This window comes from Vidua chalybeata, chromosome 15 (genome assembly GCF_026979565.1).
Source record: "Vidua chalybeata isolate OUT-0048 chromosome 15, bVidCha1 merged haplotype, whole genome shotgun sequence".
Lineage (NCBI taxonomy): Eukaryota > Metazoa > Chordata > Aves > Passeriformes > Viduidae > Vidua > Vidua chalybeata.
In genome coordinates this window covers 3,000,126-3,019,058 of record NC_071544.1, presented here as the reverse complement: position 1 = coordinate 3,019,058, position 18,933 = coordinate 3,000,126, and the positions used below count along the sequence as shown (strand labels likewise).

General features: G+C 54.2%; 1 protein-coding gene across 2 annotated transcripts in view; it reads right to left on the bottom strand.

Moving 5' to 3' along the window:
• Positions 1–1,661, bottom strand: part of NRG2 (neuregulin 2) — a 154,888-nt gene extending 153,227 nt beyond the window's left edge. For both annotated transcript variants that reach the window (XM_053956405.1, XM_053956406.1), the window contains exon 1: positions 1,202–1,661. In XM_053956405.1, coding sequence (XP_053812380.1) covers positions 1,202–1,625 — 424 coding nt within the window. In that variant the 5' untranslated portion in view covers positions 1,626–1,661. The remainder of the gene's footprint in view (positions 1–1,201) is intronic.
• Between the last annotated feature and the right edge of the window lie 17,272 nt (positions 1,662–18,933).

Here is an 18,933-nt window from a genome sequence, read left to right as displayed (position 1 = left end):
GCCTGGATTCCCTGGAGATACACCCTGTATATCCTCATAACACACCAAACACGAGGAATTCAAACCCTTGCTGAGGGCACGGCACGGCACTCAGAGCTCTCCGGGTTAACACCGTCCTTCTCCAGATTTTGTGACACAGTATCCAGCATTCAGGCTGGATGAAGGGCCAGCCGTGCATTTTTGTCAGCTCAGATCCAAACCCTGGGAAAATGCAGGCATTGTCCTCGCCCGGTCCCCACCGCCCAGCCCTTCGCAGGTGTTCACCTGCCAGAAGACAGCAAGGAAAATCCAGGCACAAAAGCAGGGACGCTCCGGCGGGCACTTCCCGTTGAAGTCATTTCATAACCGCGTTTCCAGAGGTGCTGGAAGAACAGCACAAGCCACCGCGAGAGAGCTGTGATCGGAGACATCGAAATGCGCGGAACGAACAAAAGAAAAACCAACTTCCCCCCCCCGCGAGGCCGTTATTTTGGAAGACGCAAAACTTCCCGGCTCTTAGGGCACACCTGGAGCGCTGCCCCTGTCCCAGCTCTGCATCCCGGCCCCCTCCGCAGCAGGGAACGCGCCCGGGGCGGGGGTCGCGGCCGGAGTCACCGGAGCCCCCGCAGGCCGGCAGCTCTCCCGGCAGGGCTGCCACGGCCGAGGCCCCCGAGGGGAGAGGCACCGGGGCGCTGGGACCGCGCTGAGACCGAGGGCTCCCGCGCGGCATCACCGAGCGCCGGGCGGCCGCGGGCTGCGGGCACTCCCCGCACCGGGCCCGGGTCTGCGCTGCTGGCGAGGCGCCGGGCCGGGGCTGCCGGACCTTGAGCCGGGCGAGCGAGGAGCCCCGGGGCCGGGGGATGGGGGGAGCGCGGCTGCGGAGGCCGGGCCGCGCGGAGCGCATCGTATCGTATCGTATCGTATCGTATCGTATCGTATCGTATCGTATCGTATCGCATCGCATCGCATCGCATCGCATCGCATCGCATCGCATCGCATTGCATCTCCCTCGGTGCAGGCGCGGCTCCCGGGGCCCACCGGGGGCGAAGTGGGGGGATGATCGCCGGGCACCTGTCCCCCGTAGGTCCCAGTGGTACGGACCTGTCGCCCCGCGGCTGCCCGGGACGCGGGCCAGCGCTCCCGCCGCCGCTCCGCCATCGCCCCCCGCCGCCGCTCCGCCATCGCCCCCCGCCGCCCCCCGCCGCCGCGGCGCGGCCCGTACCGCAGTCGGCGCAGAGGATCCGCGCCACGTCCCGCTTGAGGTTCTTGCCGCTGGTGTCGAGCGGAGCGAAGGCGGTGCGGAAGACGAGCGGCTCCTCGGTGGGCTCCAGGAAGAAGATGTAGCGGTGGTTGCGCTTCACTTTGAAGCAGGGCGCCTTGGAGCCCACGCTGATGAGCTGCTCCCGCTGCAGCCCCCCGCTGTTGAGGGGCCACAGGTCGAGCACTTTGACCAGGACACCCCCGGCGGGCCCGGCGCCGCGGCTGTCATTGCCGCCGGCGGGGGGGCCCACGGACTGCACCTTGCCCTCCAGCACCACCGCCGCCGTGTACGCCTGGTCCTGCACCGACTTGAGGCTGGGCGAGTAGCAGGCGAGGGAGACGCCGAAGAGCAGCATGGAGAAGCCGGGCGCCGGGTCGCGCCTCATGCCGCCGGCTGCCGCTCGCTGCCCGCCGGCCCTGCGGCGGCGGCCGGGCTGCGGGGCCGGGCTGCGGGGCTGCGGCGCGGCGGGCGCGGCGGGGCGGAGCGGAGCGGCGCGACGCGGGGCGGCACGGCACGGCACGGCACGGCGCGGGGCGGCACGGCACCGGCACGGCACGGAGCGGCACGGCAGGGCACGGCACCGGCACGGCCTGGCGCGGCGCGGCCGCGGCACGGCACCGGCACAGGCACTGGCGCGGCGCGGCGCGGCGCGGGGAGGAGGCGGGATGATCCCTCAGCTGCCCCTGCCCCCGGGATGCTGACCCCCGCACCCCCCCGGAAAGGTGATTCCCTGCCCGGGGACTCCCCCCCGGGGATGCCCGCTGCGGCGGGGATCCCCGCGTCCCTAGGGGTCCCCGGGGATGGAGGCAGACCGCGTTCCCTCCATCCAGCCATGGAGCCAACCCCTCGGCAGGCCCCCAGGCGTTCGCAGAACCCCCCTTCTCCCCGCAGAGGCGACCAAAGATGCGCTCATTTGGGGGCGGCTGCAGGTGACACGGGGGTTCCGCGATGCGCAGGGCCCGGGAGCCGGGGATTCCTCTTTTCCCGGTGGTTTTATGGAGCTGGGAGATTTGTGCCCGAGATTCCCTGCACACCTGAAGGAAAGACATTAACATAGAGACAAACGGAACACGCAGTGGCCGAGGAGACAAAGCCGCTTCTCATGCCCTATTCCTGCTGCCTCTCGTTAATAAACAAATGCTTTTCCCTGCATTGGCTTCCAGGAGGAGTCGCTTTAAGCTCCAAAAGGTGCTTGTTTGGGTTTATTTCCGAGGCTGATCCTGAAGCATCTGCACTCCCAAAGCCTCGCTTTGCCCAGGCAGTGCGGAAGGGAGCTGAGATGCTCAATTAGCAGCAGCAGGGGATTTCGGTTGTTGCTGCACTGGATTCTGTGTTGAAGGGGAGCGGCCACAGTCCCAGCCCACGGAGGTGACCTGGAGGCAGAAGGACGATGGCTCTGGGCACAGACTGCAATGGCCGCAGGGCCTTTAGGGCCCCAGGGAAACCCCTCAGCAAACCTCAAGGGATGACAAGAGCTGGGTCTTTGAGCCCATCAGCGAGAGCAAAGGAGCACACATGGCAGGATCGGGATTTGCTTTCCATCTAACATAGCGTAGCCAGAACCATCAGGAAAAATGGGAAAGGAGCAGAGCCGCTGTGCCCAGCCCGTCCCAGGCATGGGGCGTAGCCTCTCGTGTTTCCCCGACTCGGGGCGGGAGGCAGCGCTGTCCCAGCGCTGGCACAAGAGGGCACAGCCCCAGCACACGCACCCGGGGCTCTGCAGCCATGGCTCCGTGGCTCCTGCTGCCAGCCAGGACCGCTGCTCTTCCCTCTCTGGGAATGCTGACAGCTCCCAGGGCAGTGTTGCCATTGCAGGGCCGTGGTGCACCGGGAGCCCCGCAGCGTGCACACAGCAGGGCTCAGGGACCATTTACTTCTTGTGCACATTTCCTCTCGCTAAGCGTGATTTTCTGTGGCTTTTTGGTCTCAGATGTTTCTGAAGGCTTTCTCTTTTCCCCTGACTGGTGACCACGCAGAACTGCAAAGAAATGCAGGTGGAGGTAGAAGGGACCAGAAGTGTTCCCCACGGCAGAGGGAAGAACAGTATTTTAGATTCAGGAAGCTGCTCGGAGGAGCAGGGAAACCACCTGACTTCTCTCTTCTTTTGACATAAATCTCTGTGGAATTTCCCCTTTCCCTATCATTTTGCTCAGACAGCAACTGAGGTTCTGCCTGAAAAGGAAGGAGATACCCGATAGCATAACTTGATCTGGAGCTTGCCTGCTCTACCCTGCCCCTCAGCAGAAAGGGCAGTTTCATGCCCAGGCAGCTGAGTTGCTAATCCTTGCTGTTTTTGCAGGCTGAAATCCCAGCGGGACCACAGCAGTTCTCCCGCTGAGTAATTCAGTGCAAGATACCTGTGAGGCCTCTGGGGAAATTTTGAAAAATGAGGGTTTTCTTTGTGTCTGGGCTATTTTGAAGTCCAGAACACTTAGCCTCAAAAAAGGGCACTGGTCACATCTCCTTTCAGCAGTATTTTTCCTGTTGTTCAACCTAACTCTTGTGAAGTCAACTGGTTTTCATCACTTGAGACACTTGCTCTTCTCTTATAATTTCAGAAATTGTTTAGGACTAAATCCCTCTCCCCCTTTATGCTGTTCTTCCCATATAAATGGAAAATCATTATTTTCTATAGGTCCTTGGGCATCTTGACACATGAAATAAATAAAGCAAGGTCCTTGGTGCAGTTACCAGAGCAACCTGAACACTGGCTTTGGGAGAATGACACCTAAAAAACTGATTTTAAAAATACTTTCCTTCAGTCTAGGGTAACTCTTGGCAGGGACCCCAGGAGGTCTGTGGTCTGTTTTAATTTATCCAAAGTCCATCTCTCCCCTAACTCCCTGCTGTGAAAACCCATCATATTTGCCATCCTGGCAGAGATGGAGAATCTGAGCTCAGCCTGGATTCCACCCTGCCTGGAGGACCCCAGAGTTCAGCAGAACCATCAGAGGTTTTTGTTCCTCAGGCAAGTGCTGTGGTGGCTGGTTTTTTCTTTTACCTCCTTTAATTTTTTTCCTGCAATTTCCCAGAGATACCTGAAAACAAAGCACCTCTCAGGTCTCTCTTGCCCTCTGCCAAGGGAGCTCCTGGCGCAGAGCCCTGCCTGATGCAGATGCCACAGAGGGCAGTGTCCCCGTGTCCCTCCCTTCTTCAGGGAGCCCTGCAGCTCTTCTGCAAGGACAGGTGTTGACCTCCAGCAGCACAGGCAGGCAAGCTATCCTTCTTCAACATCTTCCACAGGTTGCAGATGCTCAGCCTCCTCCGTGTCAGTTGAAGGTGTGCTCCTGCAAATCCCACATGGGGCTTTCGGTGTAAGGAGGAACAAAGCACAGAGTCACAGAACGGGCTGAGCTGCAAGGGGAAGCATTGAGTCCAACGCCTGGCTCTGCACAGGACATCCCAACAATCTCACCCTGTGCCTGAGAGCATTTTCCAAAGGCTCCTGGAGCTCTGGCAGCCTCGGGGCCGTGCCCATTCCCTGGGGAGTCTGGGCAGCGCCCCCCAGTACCCTCTGGGGGAAGAACCTTTCCCGGATATCCAGCCTAAGACAGGTCCAGCCATTCCCTGTGTCATCCAGCATGGGGCTGTGCTAAGCTCTTGCCCATTTCAGGCCAGCCTCAGTACCATGCATGCATTGCAAGGGTGTTCCCCCAGCTCCCACTGCCCTTCCCAGCACCAGCTTATCCTGCAGGGAGCCTCAAGCCCTGCTGGTGTGAAGGTGGCAAATACAGGAGACACCATCCCATACCCCAGCCAAGGGAAGGTTGCTTTCCCCACCTATGGGACATTCCTTCCCTGCAACAATCAGGTGTTTCACAAAAGCCCCGCAAATGCCAACAAATCCACTGCAACCAGCTTTTCCCACCTCCATGTCTTCTCTGCAAGGATTTGGTTTGTTCAGTTTGGGGATGCCCATGGAGAGCATCAGTGCCCCATGTAGGGCATGAGCCAGCCCTTCACCAGGACACACCAGACTCCTGGCACCAGGGGGACACCACCAGAGCCTCAGATGAAATGAGAAAAGCAGGTGATAAATGATGAACACAGGAATTGTATGGAAAAAGCAAAGCCCAGTGCTCAATCTGAGACTCCAACCTGGACACTGACTAACCACAGAATCAGAGAATGGCTCGGATTGGAAAAAACCTTAAAAACCATCTACTTCTACATATCTCCTGCCTGTTAATGTCAACTTCCAGGCCAGAGGAAGGCAGAACTGAGGGTTGTAGCTGTAGGCACCAGTGCTGTCTATCCCAGAAATGAACCATCCTGGCACAGAGGCCTGATCCAGCCACCCATCCTTCCCTCAGCTGGGAAAGCATCGACTCACTGTAATTCCATGAGATGCTCAACAGTCCAAAGAAAAGTTGGGAACATTTTCTGGAGAAAAAGCAGGACTTTATTATGATGAAACCCGCCCCAAAAAACCCTTTATCTCTTGGCACAGGGTGATCAAAGGGAAAAAAAATCAAGAGCAAGTGGTTTCCTCCACCTGAGAGAGAAGCTGTTAGGGTTCCCCTCCAGCCCCTTTGTGACACATTCACCTAGGCAGCGGGAAGGAAAAAATCTACTCATCCTTCAAGGAAATGTGTGCCTCTTTTATTTGCTGCCCTCCCCGAGAAACCCATTCACTCCTTGTCCACCCACACAAGCAGGAATGATGAATGAAAAACAAACCATAAACAATTCAGCCTTCCCTTTTTCCTCCCAGCCTTCCAATCAGATGTTCCAGCCCGTGCCTCAGCACCCAGATTTTGCCCGTTGATCATTCCGATCGCGTGCCTTGGCTCGCCGTGCCGCTCACACGCTCCGTTCCTTGGATACAGGCAGCTGCATCCAACACATTTGTCAGCAGCTCCAGCTCCAGGAGGGCTTCACTCAGGGTGGAGGAGACAGGGGAGCCTCTGCAGGGCACCACTGCCCGGAGCCAGAGGATTCCTCTGGTGGGACTGGCAGAGGGGGACACTGGCAGGGAGCTGATGATCAGCCAGGCAGCTCTTTGTGTCCCCCAGACAGACAGCGGTGCCCAGGCGCTGAGATGTGCCACCAGAAAGATGACAGGCTGCAAAACGGCACCAGTGGGAGCAATGCTCCCCACAGGATGGTGTGTCCCAGCCTCCAGCCCTCCAGTGGGAGACCCCTCCATCCCAGAGGTTCTCCCTGGACTGGATTTCACTGCCAGCCACTCTGATGTTTCTCTCTCTCTCTCCCTTCTCTGCACACAACCTCCTTACACCCCCATGTGTATCAAATAACAATTGCAGCCATACCAGGGCATCAGGTATGTCTGTGCACCTCTGAATTCCCTTCATAGGCAAAGTCCCCACCCATTTTTGCCTGTTTTTGTGTATTTTTATGTAAAAATATGCTGAGTGGGTGTATGCCTTATTACATGTGTAGGAAACATGGGGAATGAGGACTTGAGGTACCACCACAATAAAAGGAGAGGCACAATGCTCTTTGGCTGGCTTTGCCCTTGATCCCCTGTTTAAATATAATTTGCCATTGTTGGACAAGAGACCCTCTCCAAATTACTTCTGAGATCCAGGAGACCATTTCTGCAGCAACAAGTTACTGCTTGTAGGCAGCCTGTGGCTGGAAAATGCCCTTGATATTACAGAAATGGTAACTTGCTTAATAGATCCAAATAAATAGGAAAGCCCAGGAGCTCGGGTGGCAGCATCTGAGCCCTGTACTGAGAGGTGCACAGACCTCACAGCAAGGCTAAATATAGGTCCCACAGACCAGAACAACAGAGCTTTTACTGAGAAGATAATCAAGCCCTGGAGGAAACTACACGATATAAAGCTGAGATTTAAAATAAATGTGAAATGAGTTGGTGGATTCGGGACTCGTTCCTTCTGGAAAAGTTTTCATATCAGAAAAAAAAATCGTTTGGTGAAATGGGCTCTTTAATTAGCAGTTTCAGCAAGAAGCTGGAGGATTGCAGGGGTTCTGGAGCTCATCCCTCACCTTTCCATCTTGCCCTTTGCAAGGAGAGCTGGGATCAGGGGAGGGGTGGGCTGTTCCAGGCTGTAAGGGGCTGAAGAGGAGCCCTGTTTGCTCTCCTTGTGCTCCCCTGTTACCATGCACTTTCCCAAGAACATCCTGCACTCTCCAAAAGCAGCACCCAGGGCAGCAGGTGCTGAATCCAGGCAGGAAATCCAGAGCCCAGGCCTGGGCACAGGACACATGTCCATGGCTCCCTGCACACCAGGCTCTCATCCTGCACCCACCAGTGGCCAGGCTGCAGCCACTGGCACTGTCCACACCAGCCTTCAGGCAGCCAGATCCTGAATGCAACATCCCAGCTGTGATGCCCAGGGAGGGAGGCTGGATCCCACCCAGCAGGGCACACCATGGCACTGCCATGTCCTCACCCAGCTCTCCTTCAGCCAGCTAAAGGGATGCAAATTAAAAAATAAGACCAAGTTTGGTTTTTTTTTTTTTTCCTTTTTCTCCCTCATTCTTTCCTCGCTTCATCTCACACTGTAATCTTGTGGTTTGCAATTAAATTGTGTCTTTATGTCTCCTTTCCTCAACAAGTTAATGAAAATGACTTTTGCTCCAAGGTGGAGCATGAATGTCTCACTCTGTGCTGAGCAGGAGAGCAAGACACTGGGCCCAGGAGGAACAGAAACTCCTGCTTCCCTGGGGAGTGATGGGTTCAGTTGGGTTCCTGAGCCCCTCCAAGCATCTGAGCCTCAAGTTTCAATTTTCAGCTCCATTTTCAGCTCCTTCTCCTCCTTGCAAAGCCTGTGCAACAGCAGTGGGAGGTTACAAATAGAGCAAGGCAGCTCATCTGCTGCATCTCACTCGTGTGATCCGTGGGCACACACGTGCACGTGTCGGATCCTCCCTCCTCGGGCACTTCAAGGCTCTCCCAACACATCCAAGGCCACGCTGCTTTCCCGGTCTGCAGCTCCCTCCTCAGCCCTTTGCTGTGCACGTCCTGGCTGGAGCTGAGGACACAGGCAGCACCACATGCATCTGCACTGAGATTAACCCTGCAGAGCCAGGGACAGCAATTTGTATTTCCTCTCCCAAAATTCATCCCCTGGCAAGGATGCCAGGCCAGCTCTGACAAGACAGAGGCATCAGTGGGAGTCTCTGCTTGCTGCAGGAGTGATGGGGCACTAACATCACCTGCCCTACCTGCCCCAGGGGGCCCCAGGGGTGCTGCTCCTGCCTCTCTCTCCTCTCCTGAAGGCTGGATCACACTCACAGACTCATTGATGCAGGCACTAAAAGGAGGGATGATAGGAGGTGGTCTCATTTAGTCTGCCTGAGAGGAAGTTTAGGGCTTAGTTAATGGCTAAAAACTACCTGGAGGGCAGATACAAAGGCAACAGAGCCAAAGTCCCCTGGGTAGGTCATGTCACACAGGGCAGTGGCTCTATAGTGCAGCTTGGGAGGCTGAGGGTGAATATCCAGGTGATCTTTCTTTCCCAGGAGGTGGTGTGTCCCTAGGAGAGCACACAGCATGGGGACAGGGGTCCTTCATTGTTTGGGGCTGATGAGGCTGAGCCCAGTGAGGCCGTGGTCACCCTGACCTAGTGCTGAGAGCAGTCATGGTGCAAGCAGGCAGCAGCCAGGAGCATCCCAGGGCTCCCATCCCACTGCCCCTTCCAGGACCCTGAGGCTCTGGGATATGTGAGCTCTAACCAGTCTGGCATGGCTGTTTCTGAACCCCCAGCTAGTGGGATAATGCTGGCTATCCATGGCACAACACACAGCACTGTTCCCTTCCAGGAGTCACTGCTTCTTCATGCAGGGAAGCAATGGGGACCTGAGTGAGGCACTTCAGAGCAGGGGTCTGGTACAACCTTCTTGTTTCCTCAGGCTGGGGATGGCCAGGGAGGCAGCAGGAGCCTTGGCTCTGATCTGAGGGGAGCAGTCTGTCCCTAATCCCCCAGCCACCCCTGTGCACACCCATTTCCTTGGGGACACCCCCTGGACTGAGTGGGGGAGGAGGTGGTGTGGGGTGCTCTCCAGTCTCATTGAGAAATGCCCAACAGCAAAAGGCTTCATAAAATATCTGTTTTAACGAGGCAGAATAAAAAGAGAAATATCAAGGGCAAGTAAGCCTCATGCCCCTTCAGATGCAGAGCACCCTGCATTCGTGCAGAGTGGGATGGACCCAGGATGGATTTTCCCCAGTGCTGCACATATCCCTTCCCTGGAGAGAAGTTCTTCCTTTTTGGTTCCTCAAGCTATTATAGATCCTTCTTTTTATTCTGTCTTATCAAGGCAGCTGTTTTATGATGCCATTTGCTGTCAGGCCTTTCAAACTGAGATGCAGAATTAACCCCCTCTCAGAGGTGCCAGAGCCCCTTTCCTTCCCAGCCCCCTGCACTGCTTTCCCCAGAACAAGGGTCTGTGGCTGCTGTGATGGCTGCAGACTGTCCCACAAGTCTCCAGCAAAGCCAGTTTGCTAATGCTTCTGGGTTATAAATAGTTTTCCTCTCCAACACAAACCAGGTGCTCCACACACCACAGTCCATTACCTGCTCCATGCAGACCTTGTGGAATCCCAGCAGTGCATCTCCCCTCCTGAACCTCATGGTATTTGCTGAGCAGCTGTAAAACAATTAATTGAATTTAATTATTGAGAGGATTTTCATGTTTCCTGCACACTTACATACCATGTTATCTCAATCGCACCAGGGCTGGTCTCTAATTCTCTTTTTAATGAGTTCCCAAAATACTCCCATAAGCAATATCCTCAAACCAGCTCCTCTATCCAGACACTGTGAGAGGCTGAAACCCCCCTAATGGTCCCTGGGGAGGGAGAAGGACTTCTTGCTGTGCTGGGTGCATTGTGTATTGGCGCCAGGCAATTCTTGCTCTCCACAGCAGCAGGATTTAGGGGAGCCAAGGCTTTCTCCTCCTCCTGGTGTGATTGCTGTGCTCCTTCAGCCTCCTGCAGGGTTATTGCACAGCCCCAGCTGGGACCTGTGGGTCTAAAAGCAGACCAAGGAATTACCTGATAAAAGTGAAGCTTTTACCCCTCTGACACCAAGCCAGAGTGGACTCTGCAGCCAATTTGCTCAGTGAGAAACCAGAGCATGGAAAAATTCAGTTATTTTACTTCATTATTTTACTCACAGCATCTTTGAGGGAAAAGTAAAAAGATGTTGCCTCTATGGTAAGGGTCTGGTTTATGGACTAAGAGGTTTTCAATTAAACACTTTTTCAGCAAAATTCAAAACACTGGGATGCGTTATAGGACAACTTTTTTGAGCTGGCAGTCTCTGGATAAGCCACAGAGAGCAGGAATCCCAGGTTTTCAAATCCCACACAGGTCTTAACAGGAAAGAAAGGAATCCCACCAGAGCTACAATGATGGTCCAAAAAATGCCCCCAGAGCAGGTCTGAAAGAGATATAGGCAAATGTTAAATTGTTAAAAATAATTACTAAATACACTTTGAGATATTCCCCAGCTACAGTACAACATTTCCTTTTGCTGCCCATGGGAAGTCACTCACAGAAAAGGAAGAGTGCCTGACTCTTCCTTGTCACAGCACCCAGGTCAGGCTCACAGGACTCTGCAGTTGTGAGCTGCACCTCTCATCACCTCAGGGCTGGTAGGAATCAACCCCATCACCTTGTGAATGACAAGTGACTCTGCTGCCTTAGATAATCCCCCAACACTGCCCTTTTCTACTTGGTAAAGCTTAAAATAAGAAGCCAAGTTGGCTTTTCTCTTCCTCGAGGTCCACGAAGCTATGGACCTTTAGAGGGAGGCATCACACCTACCTCCCCCTCACCTCTCACAGGAGAACTGCAAAGCTGGCCATACCTCCATGTATCAGCACAGCTGAGACCTTCATCCTCCTTGAAGGACAGCTGTGACTTCCCACCAGGGAAGGCACTGGAGTGTGGTTTAAAGAACAGCTTTATCCTCCTGGATAAAGCCTCTGGGCTCTGGCAGATGCCCCTTCCCAAGTGTGGGGCAGGACACCTGGCTGGGCCACAGAAGGACAGGGCAGTGCTGCAATACTTGAAGAATGGCTTCAAACACTCATCCTTTTATCCCTCACTCCATGAAATCATACTCAGAGGTCATCTTGTATCTCCTCTAAACAGGCTTTGCCACCACAGCCAGTTGCTGTGATGAGATGAGATGCCTTGGTTGTTCCCATGTTTGCACAATGAGGAGTTTAGAAGTTACAAGCTATAAATTCTTCTGGACCAAAGCTCCCACAGTCTCCAGGCCAGGCTGAGAAGTATCTGTGTAAATAGCTTTGTTTACAGTCAACCAAGTGTTTTCATCCCAAGGACCCAACCAGATTCCTGTCCTGATGATGTGACTGCCAAACAGCACCAGCACCAGCTGCACCAGCACTGGGCAGAGCAGCAGGTGCCCTGCTTGGGTCTGTGCCCTGCTTGGGTCTGTGCCCACCCCACAGGGCTGTGGGATCCATGCCCAACCCGAGGGCCCAGCCTGCTGGAGAAAGATCAGCCTCATGGGACACATCACCTGTCCCAGACAGAGCAAGACCAAGCACAGGGCCACTGTGAAACTCAGAGCCACCTCCAGGAACAGCTTTGAAGGGGGCAGTTCCTGTCTCCTGGATTTGCACAGCAGCTCTCACCCTCCCTAGGGAGCATGGACCTGCTCCCAAGGGCAAACCCCTGCTCAGCCTCAGCACCAAGGCAGCTCTGCAAAGCACGGGGGATGAAACACTTCAAAACAAGCCTGGAGCAGGGCCATGCCTGGCCATGAGCCAGAGAGGGGCCAAGAGCACTGTGAGCAGAAAAGGTGTTTATAAACACCTCTCCAAGCCTCCTGCACAGCAAGACAAGCTGTGGAAATGCCTTTGGCTCCTTCCTGCTCTTCTCTGGCTGGGCTGCACAAGAGCTTCCAGGGCATGTTTTTGTCCATTTATCTTAGAATTGGGAGGGAGGGGAGTTGGAAGAGTTTAAATTAAGTTCCAGTGCCTCTGCTCTCCTCCAGGTAGGTATTACTCTATTCCTGGGTTTATGCAGCCTCCTTGAAATTACTGCTTTAGGTATCAGCTGTGCCTGCAGGGCTGCATTCACTCACACACACACATTTGCCCCCAGGAGCCAAAAGGCAGCTCCTGAGCTTCTGCAATGAGCTTAACACTGCTAGAACAAGTCTTGAATACACCCATTAGCCTTGTGGCTGCTGCTTACCACCACAGGAAAAGGGGATTCAGAACCAAGGGGCACTAAAATCACTGGGTGGGTGCAGGGTGCAGGGGGACAATTATCTGGAAGCAGCAAGAGGTTCCACCATAGGAACATCAGCTACTTGCAATCCAGCAGTGGATCTGAGCCCTTGTCTGTACTGCACAGCTCGAGTTTGCTCTTCCTTGTGTGAGTTTTGGGAGAGTTTTCCTTTCAGAGTCATGTAAACCAAACCCCACAGAGGATGAGGAGCTGGGATTCCGTGTGCTGGTTATGGCTGGGGTAGAGTTAATTTTCTTCCCAGTAGCTGCTATGGGGCTGTGCTCTGAATTTGTGCTGAAAACATGGCTGATAACATAGAGATGTTTTTGTTATTGCTGAGCATGGCTTACACAGAGCCAAGGCCTTTTCTGCTTCTCATATCAGCCCACCAGTGAGCAGCTGGGGATGCACAAGGAGCTGAGAAGGGACACAGCCAGGACAGCTGACCCCCACTGACCCAAGAGACATCCCAGACCATACAGCTCTGCTGTCCTGGGGGTGCCTGAACACCTGCCTGCGATGGCAGGTGGGGAACAGATTCTTTGCTTTGCTTTGCTGGTGCATGTAGTTTTGCTTTCCCTAACTGTCTTTATCTCAGCTGCCAGTTTTTCTCACTTTCCTCCTTCTCATTCTCTCTCCCACCCCATCAGAGGGGAGTGAGTGAGTGGATTATGGTGCTGAGCTGCCATTTGGGGTCAAACTACAGCTCTGTGTCATGCTGGCAGCAGCCAGCTCGCCTGAGAGCTGAGGATTCGATGCATCCTGTCCCAGTGGCAACAGTCAGGTCAGCATCTTCAGAGAAAAACTTCTGGGGAAAAGAAAAAGTCAAAGCATCCTTTTCTTGTGTGCAAAACTGGTAAACTGTGATTTGTTCTGTATCTTCCTTCTCATCCTCGCAGATGTTTCGTGTTTCTTTGGCCCCACATGGAAGTAGTCAGCCCATTTCACCCCAGCTCTATGAGCAACCTTGCTCCCTGGGAACAGACTGCAAAAGATCTATTCCAACATCCTCACATACTTTTTAAGGAAAGGGGTTTTAAAGTAATCTGAGAAAGAATCACAGCCTGCAAAAAACTGCACTGGGGAGGGGCTGGAGTATTAACCTCAAAACCAGAAGTTACAAATGGCCAGAAAGCTCCCCTGGCTGGAGGAGGAGGTGTGGAGATCCGAGTCGCACTCATACCTGGGAGACTCTGGAACCAAGACTTCTCTCTGCCTTCTCCCACCCTTTTCTCCTCTGGGACCCTGCACCAGCTGGACTGCTCGTGGACACATTAGGGACCCCACCTGGTGTGATCCAAGAGCTTTAGAGGCTGCAAATTAGTGGCAGGATAAAGCAGGCATTGAGGCACGGGAGGGGGATGCAGCTCTATCAGGCAAAGCTGGGAACCCCAGAACGCTGCAGACAATGCCAGCCAGTGCTTTCTAAAGCACACTTCCAAAAACGTGCCTTGAGGGCATGGATTCACAGCCCACAACCCCCAGCATGTCCATAAGCCCAGAAGGAAAAGCAAGACCAGAGAGGGTGTCAGCTGCCTTGCTGCATGGCTGTGCACGTCCAGAACCAGCAGTCATGGCTGGAGGAACAACAGGACCATCTGGGCACAGCTCTGGAGACAGCAGCAAGGCAGCAGGAAAACAAGAGGAATCAAACAGCAAAAACACAGGAGGTGCTGACATCTTAATAAAAGGATGAACCAGCTGGTCACAGGAGCCAGAGCAGCTGCGCCTGTGAGCCGGCTATGCCCACCTTCCTGGACGTCCCTGTGGACACAGCACCTTCCCAGCCAATGCCACGGGCATGGGAAGAGGGAAGGGAAGGAGGAGGCCCACGCAGGCATCACACCAGTTCAACTGGAGGCAAAGAAGCCACCTGGATACTGGGAAACAGGCAGTCACATACACGGGTGACACAGCCTTTGCTAACTGCTGCACATAATGCTGGGCTCTAGTCCTTACTCCTCCTTAGGAGACAAGGAGCAGAGAGCCCTGGGTTTATAAATTATTCTCACTGAAAACAGCAAGATTGGAATTTGGTGGCCATTTGTTGCTAGCTTTCAACAGAAGAGCAGCCAGCACTTCCTGGATTATGCGGGGAGCTGGAGAACCATGCTTCCCTCTTAATGTCTCTGAGAACCAAGAACTGGGGAGGCTCCTCGCCCTCTGCAGGTGACGACACCTCCATGGTCAGAAAGAACAAATGAGGGGGAAGCCAGCTGAGAAAAGGGCAGTGGAGGACTTGCAGGCCAGTCAAAGGAGAAGAGAAAGCACACTGGAGTTGGGACAAGCCATCATGAAAACAATCCCAAACTTAATTCACTTGGATAGGACATCACACAGTGCTTAGAAGAATTAGCCCTTTATCTTTGCAGACACAAAAAGCAAGAACTTGTTCTGCCATTGTGCAGTCACTGATTCCTTATTTCTTTCTTTCTTTTTTGTTTGTTTCTTGTTTCTGAAGAGTGAGCAGAAGAGGCGTCGTTACAGCTCGCCATGGAAACTGCCACTCTGGACAAGGAATGGCTGGTACGTCCTCGGGATGTCACCCTCTAGCAGGTGGCCAAAAAGACACCAACCCTGTAGCCAGGGCCAGTCTGGATCCAGCTGTGCCCCACTCTGGAACAGCTGGAAGCCAGGCTCCCTGGCAGGGTTACCCCTCAGGCAGTGACCCTCCAGTACCCCCATGGAGGAATCCTTGCCTCAGTGCTCCCCCAGAACAGATCATCAAAGGAAGTGGAGCTGCTTTCTTGGAGAGAAGCGGTTCCAACTGGAGGGCTGCAGTTGTCTGTGGCCAAGCTTTCCCATTGTTATTTTACAGTCGCTTGATGTTCTGAAAGATATTTAGAAAAATGACTTTAACTGTCCTGTGCCAAACTTGGTGAGGGTGAAAAAAAAAAAATGAAATTTGGCAGGGATGTTATTCATTCAGCATGTAGCTTGGATGATGTCCAGTGACTAACACAGGAGTTTTAACTGATCTGGGAGACTAAAAACCATTCACAAATAATTTGATTTAGGGTCACTGTGATTTCTTTTTATAAATAATTTTCATTGAGGAGTATTTTTTTAATTAGGATCGACAGATCCTAATAGCAACGCTATTGTGTGCGCCGCTCATCGTTCCCATCTTCCTAAATGACTTTCATATGTTGTGTGCTGGTTTCTTGTTTGCTGCACACGATGGGGCTTGTTCACAGGGTAACCAACGCCTCACGGCAGTGGACGAGCCACGCTGAACTCCTCTCTCCAAAGGCACGCTCCAAGGAGGACCCAGATGGAGATCAAAGGGAGCTTTCACCATCCTGTTACACCTTCCTGTTCAGGGGCTGGTCTGAGCCTCCACCCAGCCTCAGACATCCCCCCCTGGCTGTAAAAGCCTTCTGAGTGCTCTGCATCTGAGAGATGGCAACAGCAACCTGGTTTTGGTTGCTTCAGTGCTCCAACTCCCATCACAGCACAGGAAGTTCTCTGAACTTGCCTTTTACCCTTTTCCATGGTGGGGGTGCTGGACAAGAACGGGACCAAGGGAAATATCTGACACAACCTGGAAAAAAGTCTAAACTCAGTCACCTCCTAACCCAGCAGATCACCCAACTCAGCCTGAGTAGGTCTGGGAAGACTGCAGGAGAATTCAGACAGCGGATGAGAGAAGAATGACTCGGCGACTCAAATGAATCTTGCTTGGCAATATCCTCCGTGTGTGACAGCCTTTTCTTTGACTTGCACAATAACAATTGCAGCCCAGCCACTTCAGCTACTAATCTTATCTCTTGTTTGAATGGCTCTTAGCTTGCCTCCCGTTGATTATAAATGTTTGAACAAATTCTTGGAAGTCAGCGGAGTTGTTGTTTCGTAGCTGAATTACAGGCTGGGGCTCCAAACTTTGAGATGCTCACAGTAATGATCAGATACGTTCTTAAAAGCCCACTGAATTGGATTTCAAAACAAAAGGCCCATTGATCTTAAGCCTGAAATCCCAGCCACAACTCTTAAACCTTTTCCCTTGTCTTTCCAAGGAACTGAAACTGGTGTGAAAAATGACTACAACAGTCAAAGAAAGGAGGATTATCTTATGAGAGGAAGCTACCAAAATTTGGTCTCATTTAGGCTATCAGAACAGGGCTGAAGGGGGTATAATTGCTACTGAGAGACACATGGAAGGAGAGAAACTGTTAGAAAATCTTGTGAAATCTCTAAACTGAGAGCTGTGGAGCTGGAGATGAAAAGATTTCTGATTTTCAGAGCAAAGAGGTCTGGGATGGGTTTCAGCAGAAGCCACAGAGGCAGTGCAGTGTGCAGCCTGATAACCATATGGGAGCCACTGATAGGACTGCAGCAGCCAGGACGGGCAGCATGTGACCAGGAGTTCCCTGCAAGATCCCAATCCAGGCTTTGGCCTGGACAAGACCAAAACTGGACAAAGTATGGAGAGACTCCCCTGGCTCCTGCACTTATCTATCACCCTGGTCCATCCTATTTTGCACCTTGCCTCATTCAGCAGCCATCCCAAGCTTGCCTTGGCCACATGATCTTGTTTTAGCATCGGGCAGACCAATTTAAGTTCTTGTCCCCAGGATGGGCTGCTGTGGTAAAGCTCCCATTTGAAAATATTATCTTTTGGGAAGAAAAACACTTTTTTCCCTTTGTTTCATTTACTTCAATAAGGAAATGCCCTATTCAAGCCAAATTCAGGCACAAAATCAGAGCATTAGCTAGTGGCTGTGACTTCCAACACTGAATGGGGCTGGGCAAGCAGGATCCCACAAAACATCATCCCACCAAAGCACCGACACTGGCAGGTTGTTCCCAGCATTGTTGGTGTCCACTTGGAGTGCATCCACTCCTGAAAAGGTACCTGGCCTGTGCTGGGGAGGAAAAAAAACCTCTGCTTCTGGCCAGCATCCTCAGCACCAGCAATTTTCACTGCACCCCAGTCAGAGGCAGACGGGCCACGCGCCTCCAGGGCACAAACACAACTCCTCATGCACTTCCCAGTTCTACCACATGGATAAAGCGTGGTTCATCCATATGGACACCTGCTGGTGATAGCAACAGGCCGCAGGTTAGGTTGTTTAATGTCATTTGACTTGAGCATAAAAAGAGAAATCAAGAGAGAGGGGTTGCCAAAGCACCAGCCTGCCATGGGGGCAGCGTGGCGATGCCAACCCGGACACGCCAGGAAACACCCAGGACAGTTCAGATAGGCTGAAAATCAAACCCAGCATCCACTGAGAGCACTGCACATCCCCAGCACTCAGGGCTTTCTGACAGCTGGCAGGCTGCAGCTCAGCCAGTGCTGAAATATTGTTTCTGTGGTAAAAGGAAATGGTTTCTCTGTGTATTTTTTTTATTACCCATGGAGTTGCCATCACCACGGCTTTAACCACAGCCATGGGGCAGGCTGGCGGCTCCTCCTGGGATATCTGAGCATCCTCTAATGCAACAAGATGTCTCAGCAGTTCCCTCCCTGTCTCCTCGAGAAAGCCATTTGTGTGCCAAGCACATTCCACAGGCCACCCCAAAATTCACCTCATAGCACCACTCTTTGTGCAACACTTGCAGGGTTTTTGGGATGCTAGAGGTACATCCATGCCTTCCACAGAAGTCAGCAGTCCTGGAAGCAGCAGGCAGGGAAGCGACTTCTACCCAGAGCAATCCTACCAGTTTGCTTCCTGACCTGCAGCATCAGGAGAAAACATCCTTACTTGGGCTGGAGCTGGCTTAAAATTGAGGGTTTGGAAACATGGACTAGAAGCTAAAGCATCTCCTCCAAAACCCACCCCCAAACCTCCAAGACCCACCCCCAAACCTCCAAAATCCACCTCCAAGCCTCCAAAATCCACCTCCAAGCCCCACCTCCAAACCCCCGCTGCGGGGGGACGCCCGATCCCCCCGGTCCCCACTGCTGCTGCGCTCCCGAGCCTCCAGGCCCGGCGCCACGCCACGGGCCCATTCATTAACTTCATCATCAACCCCGAATAAACACACATCCCACCCGGGCATCCCGGGCATCCCACCCGGGAGGAGGGCCCGCTGCTGAGCGTTCTCCCGTACGGTTCGCTGCGGGGAGCACGAACCCGGCGGCTCTCCCGGGCCCCGCCAGCTGCCCCCGGGGTGCGGAAGCGCGGGTGCGGCGGGGCCGGCGGCGGGGCCGGGCGGCCGCCGGTGCCGCCGGTGCCGCCGGAGCGGGGCTCGGACGCGGCGCCGGTGCGCGGGGGGGAGCGCGCAGCTGCAGTACCCGCGGCGGCCGCTCGGCGGCGCGGCACTGCCGCCGTGCTCGCCGGGGCGGCCGGCGGCGGGGGCCGCTCTCTGCCGCCTTCCCGCGCCCTCTCCTCGCTCCGGCAGATCTCGCGAGAGCGCGGCCGGCTGGTGGCCGCGGGGGCTGTTGCAGCAGCGGCGGCGGCGGCGGCGGCGGGAGGAGGAGGCGGCGGCGGCGGCGGCGGCGGCCGGGGGCGGCCGAGGAGGCGGCGGCGGCGGCGGAGGAGGCGGC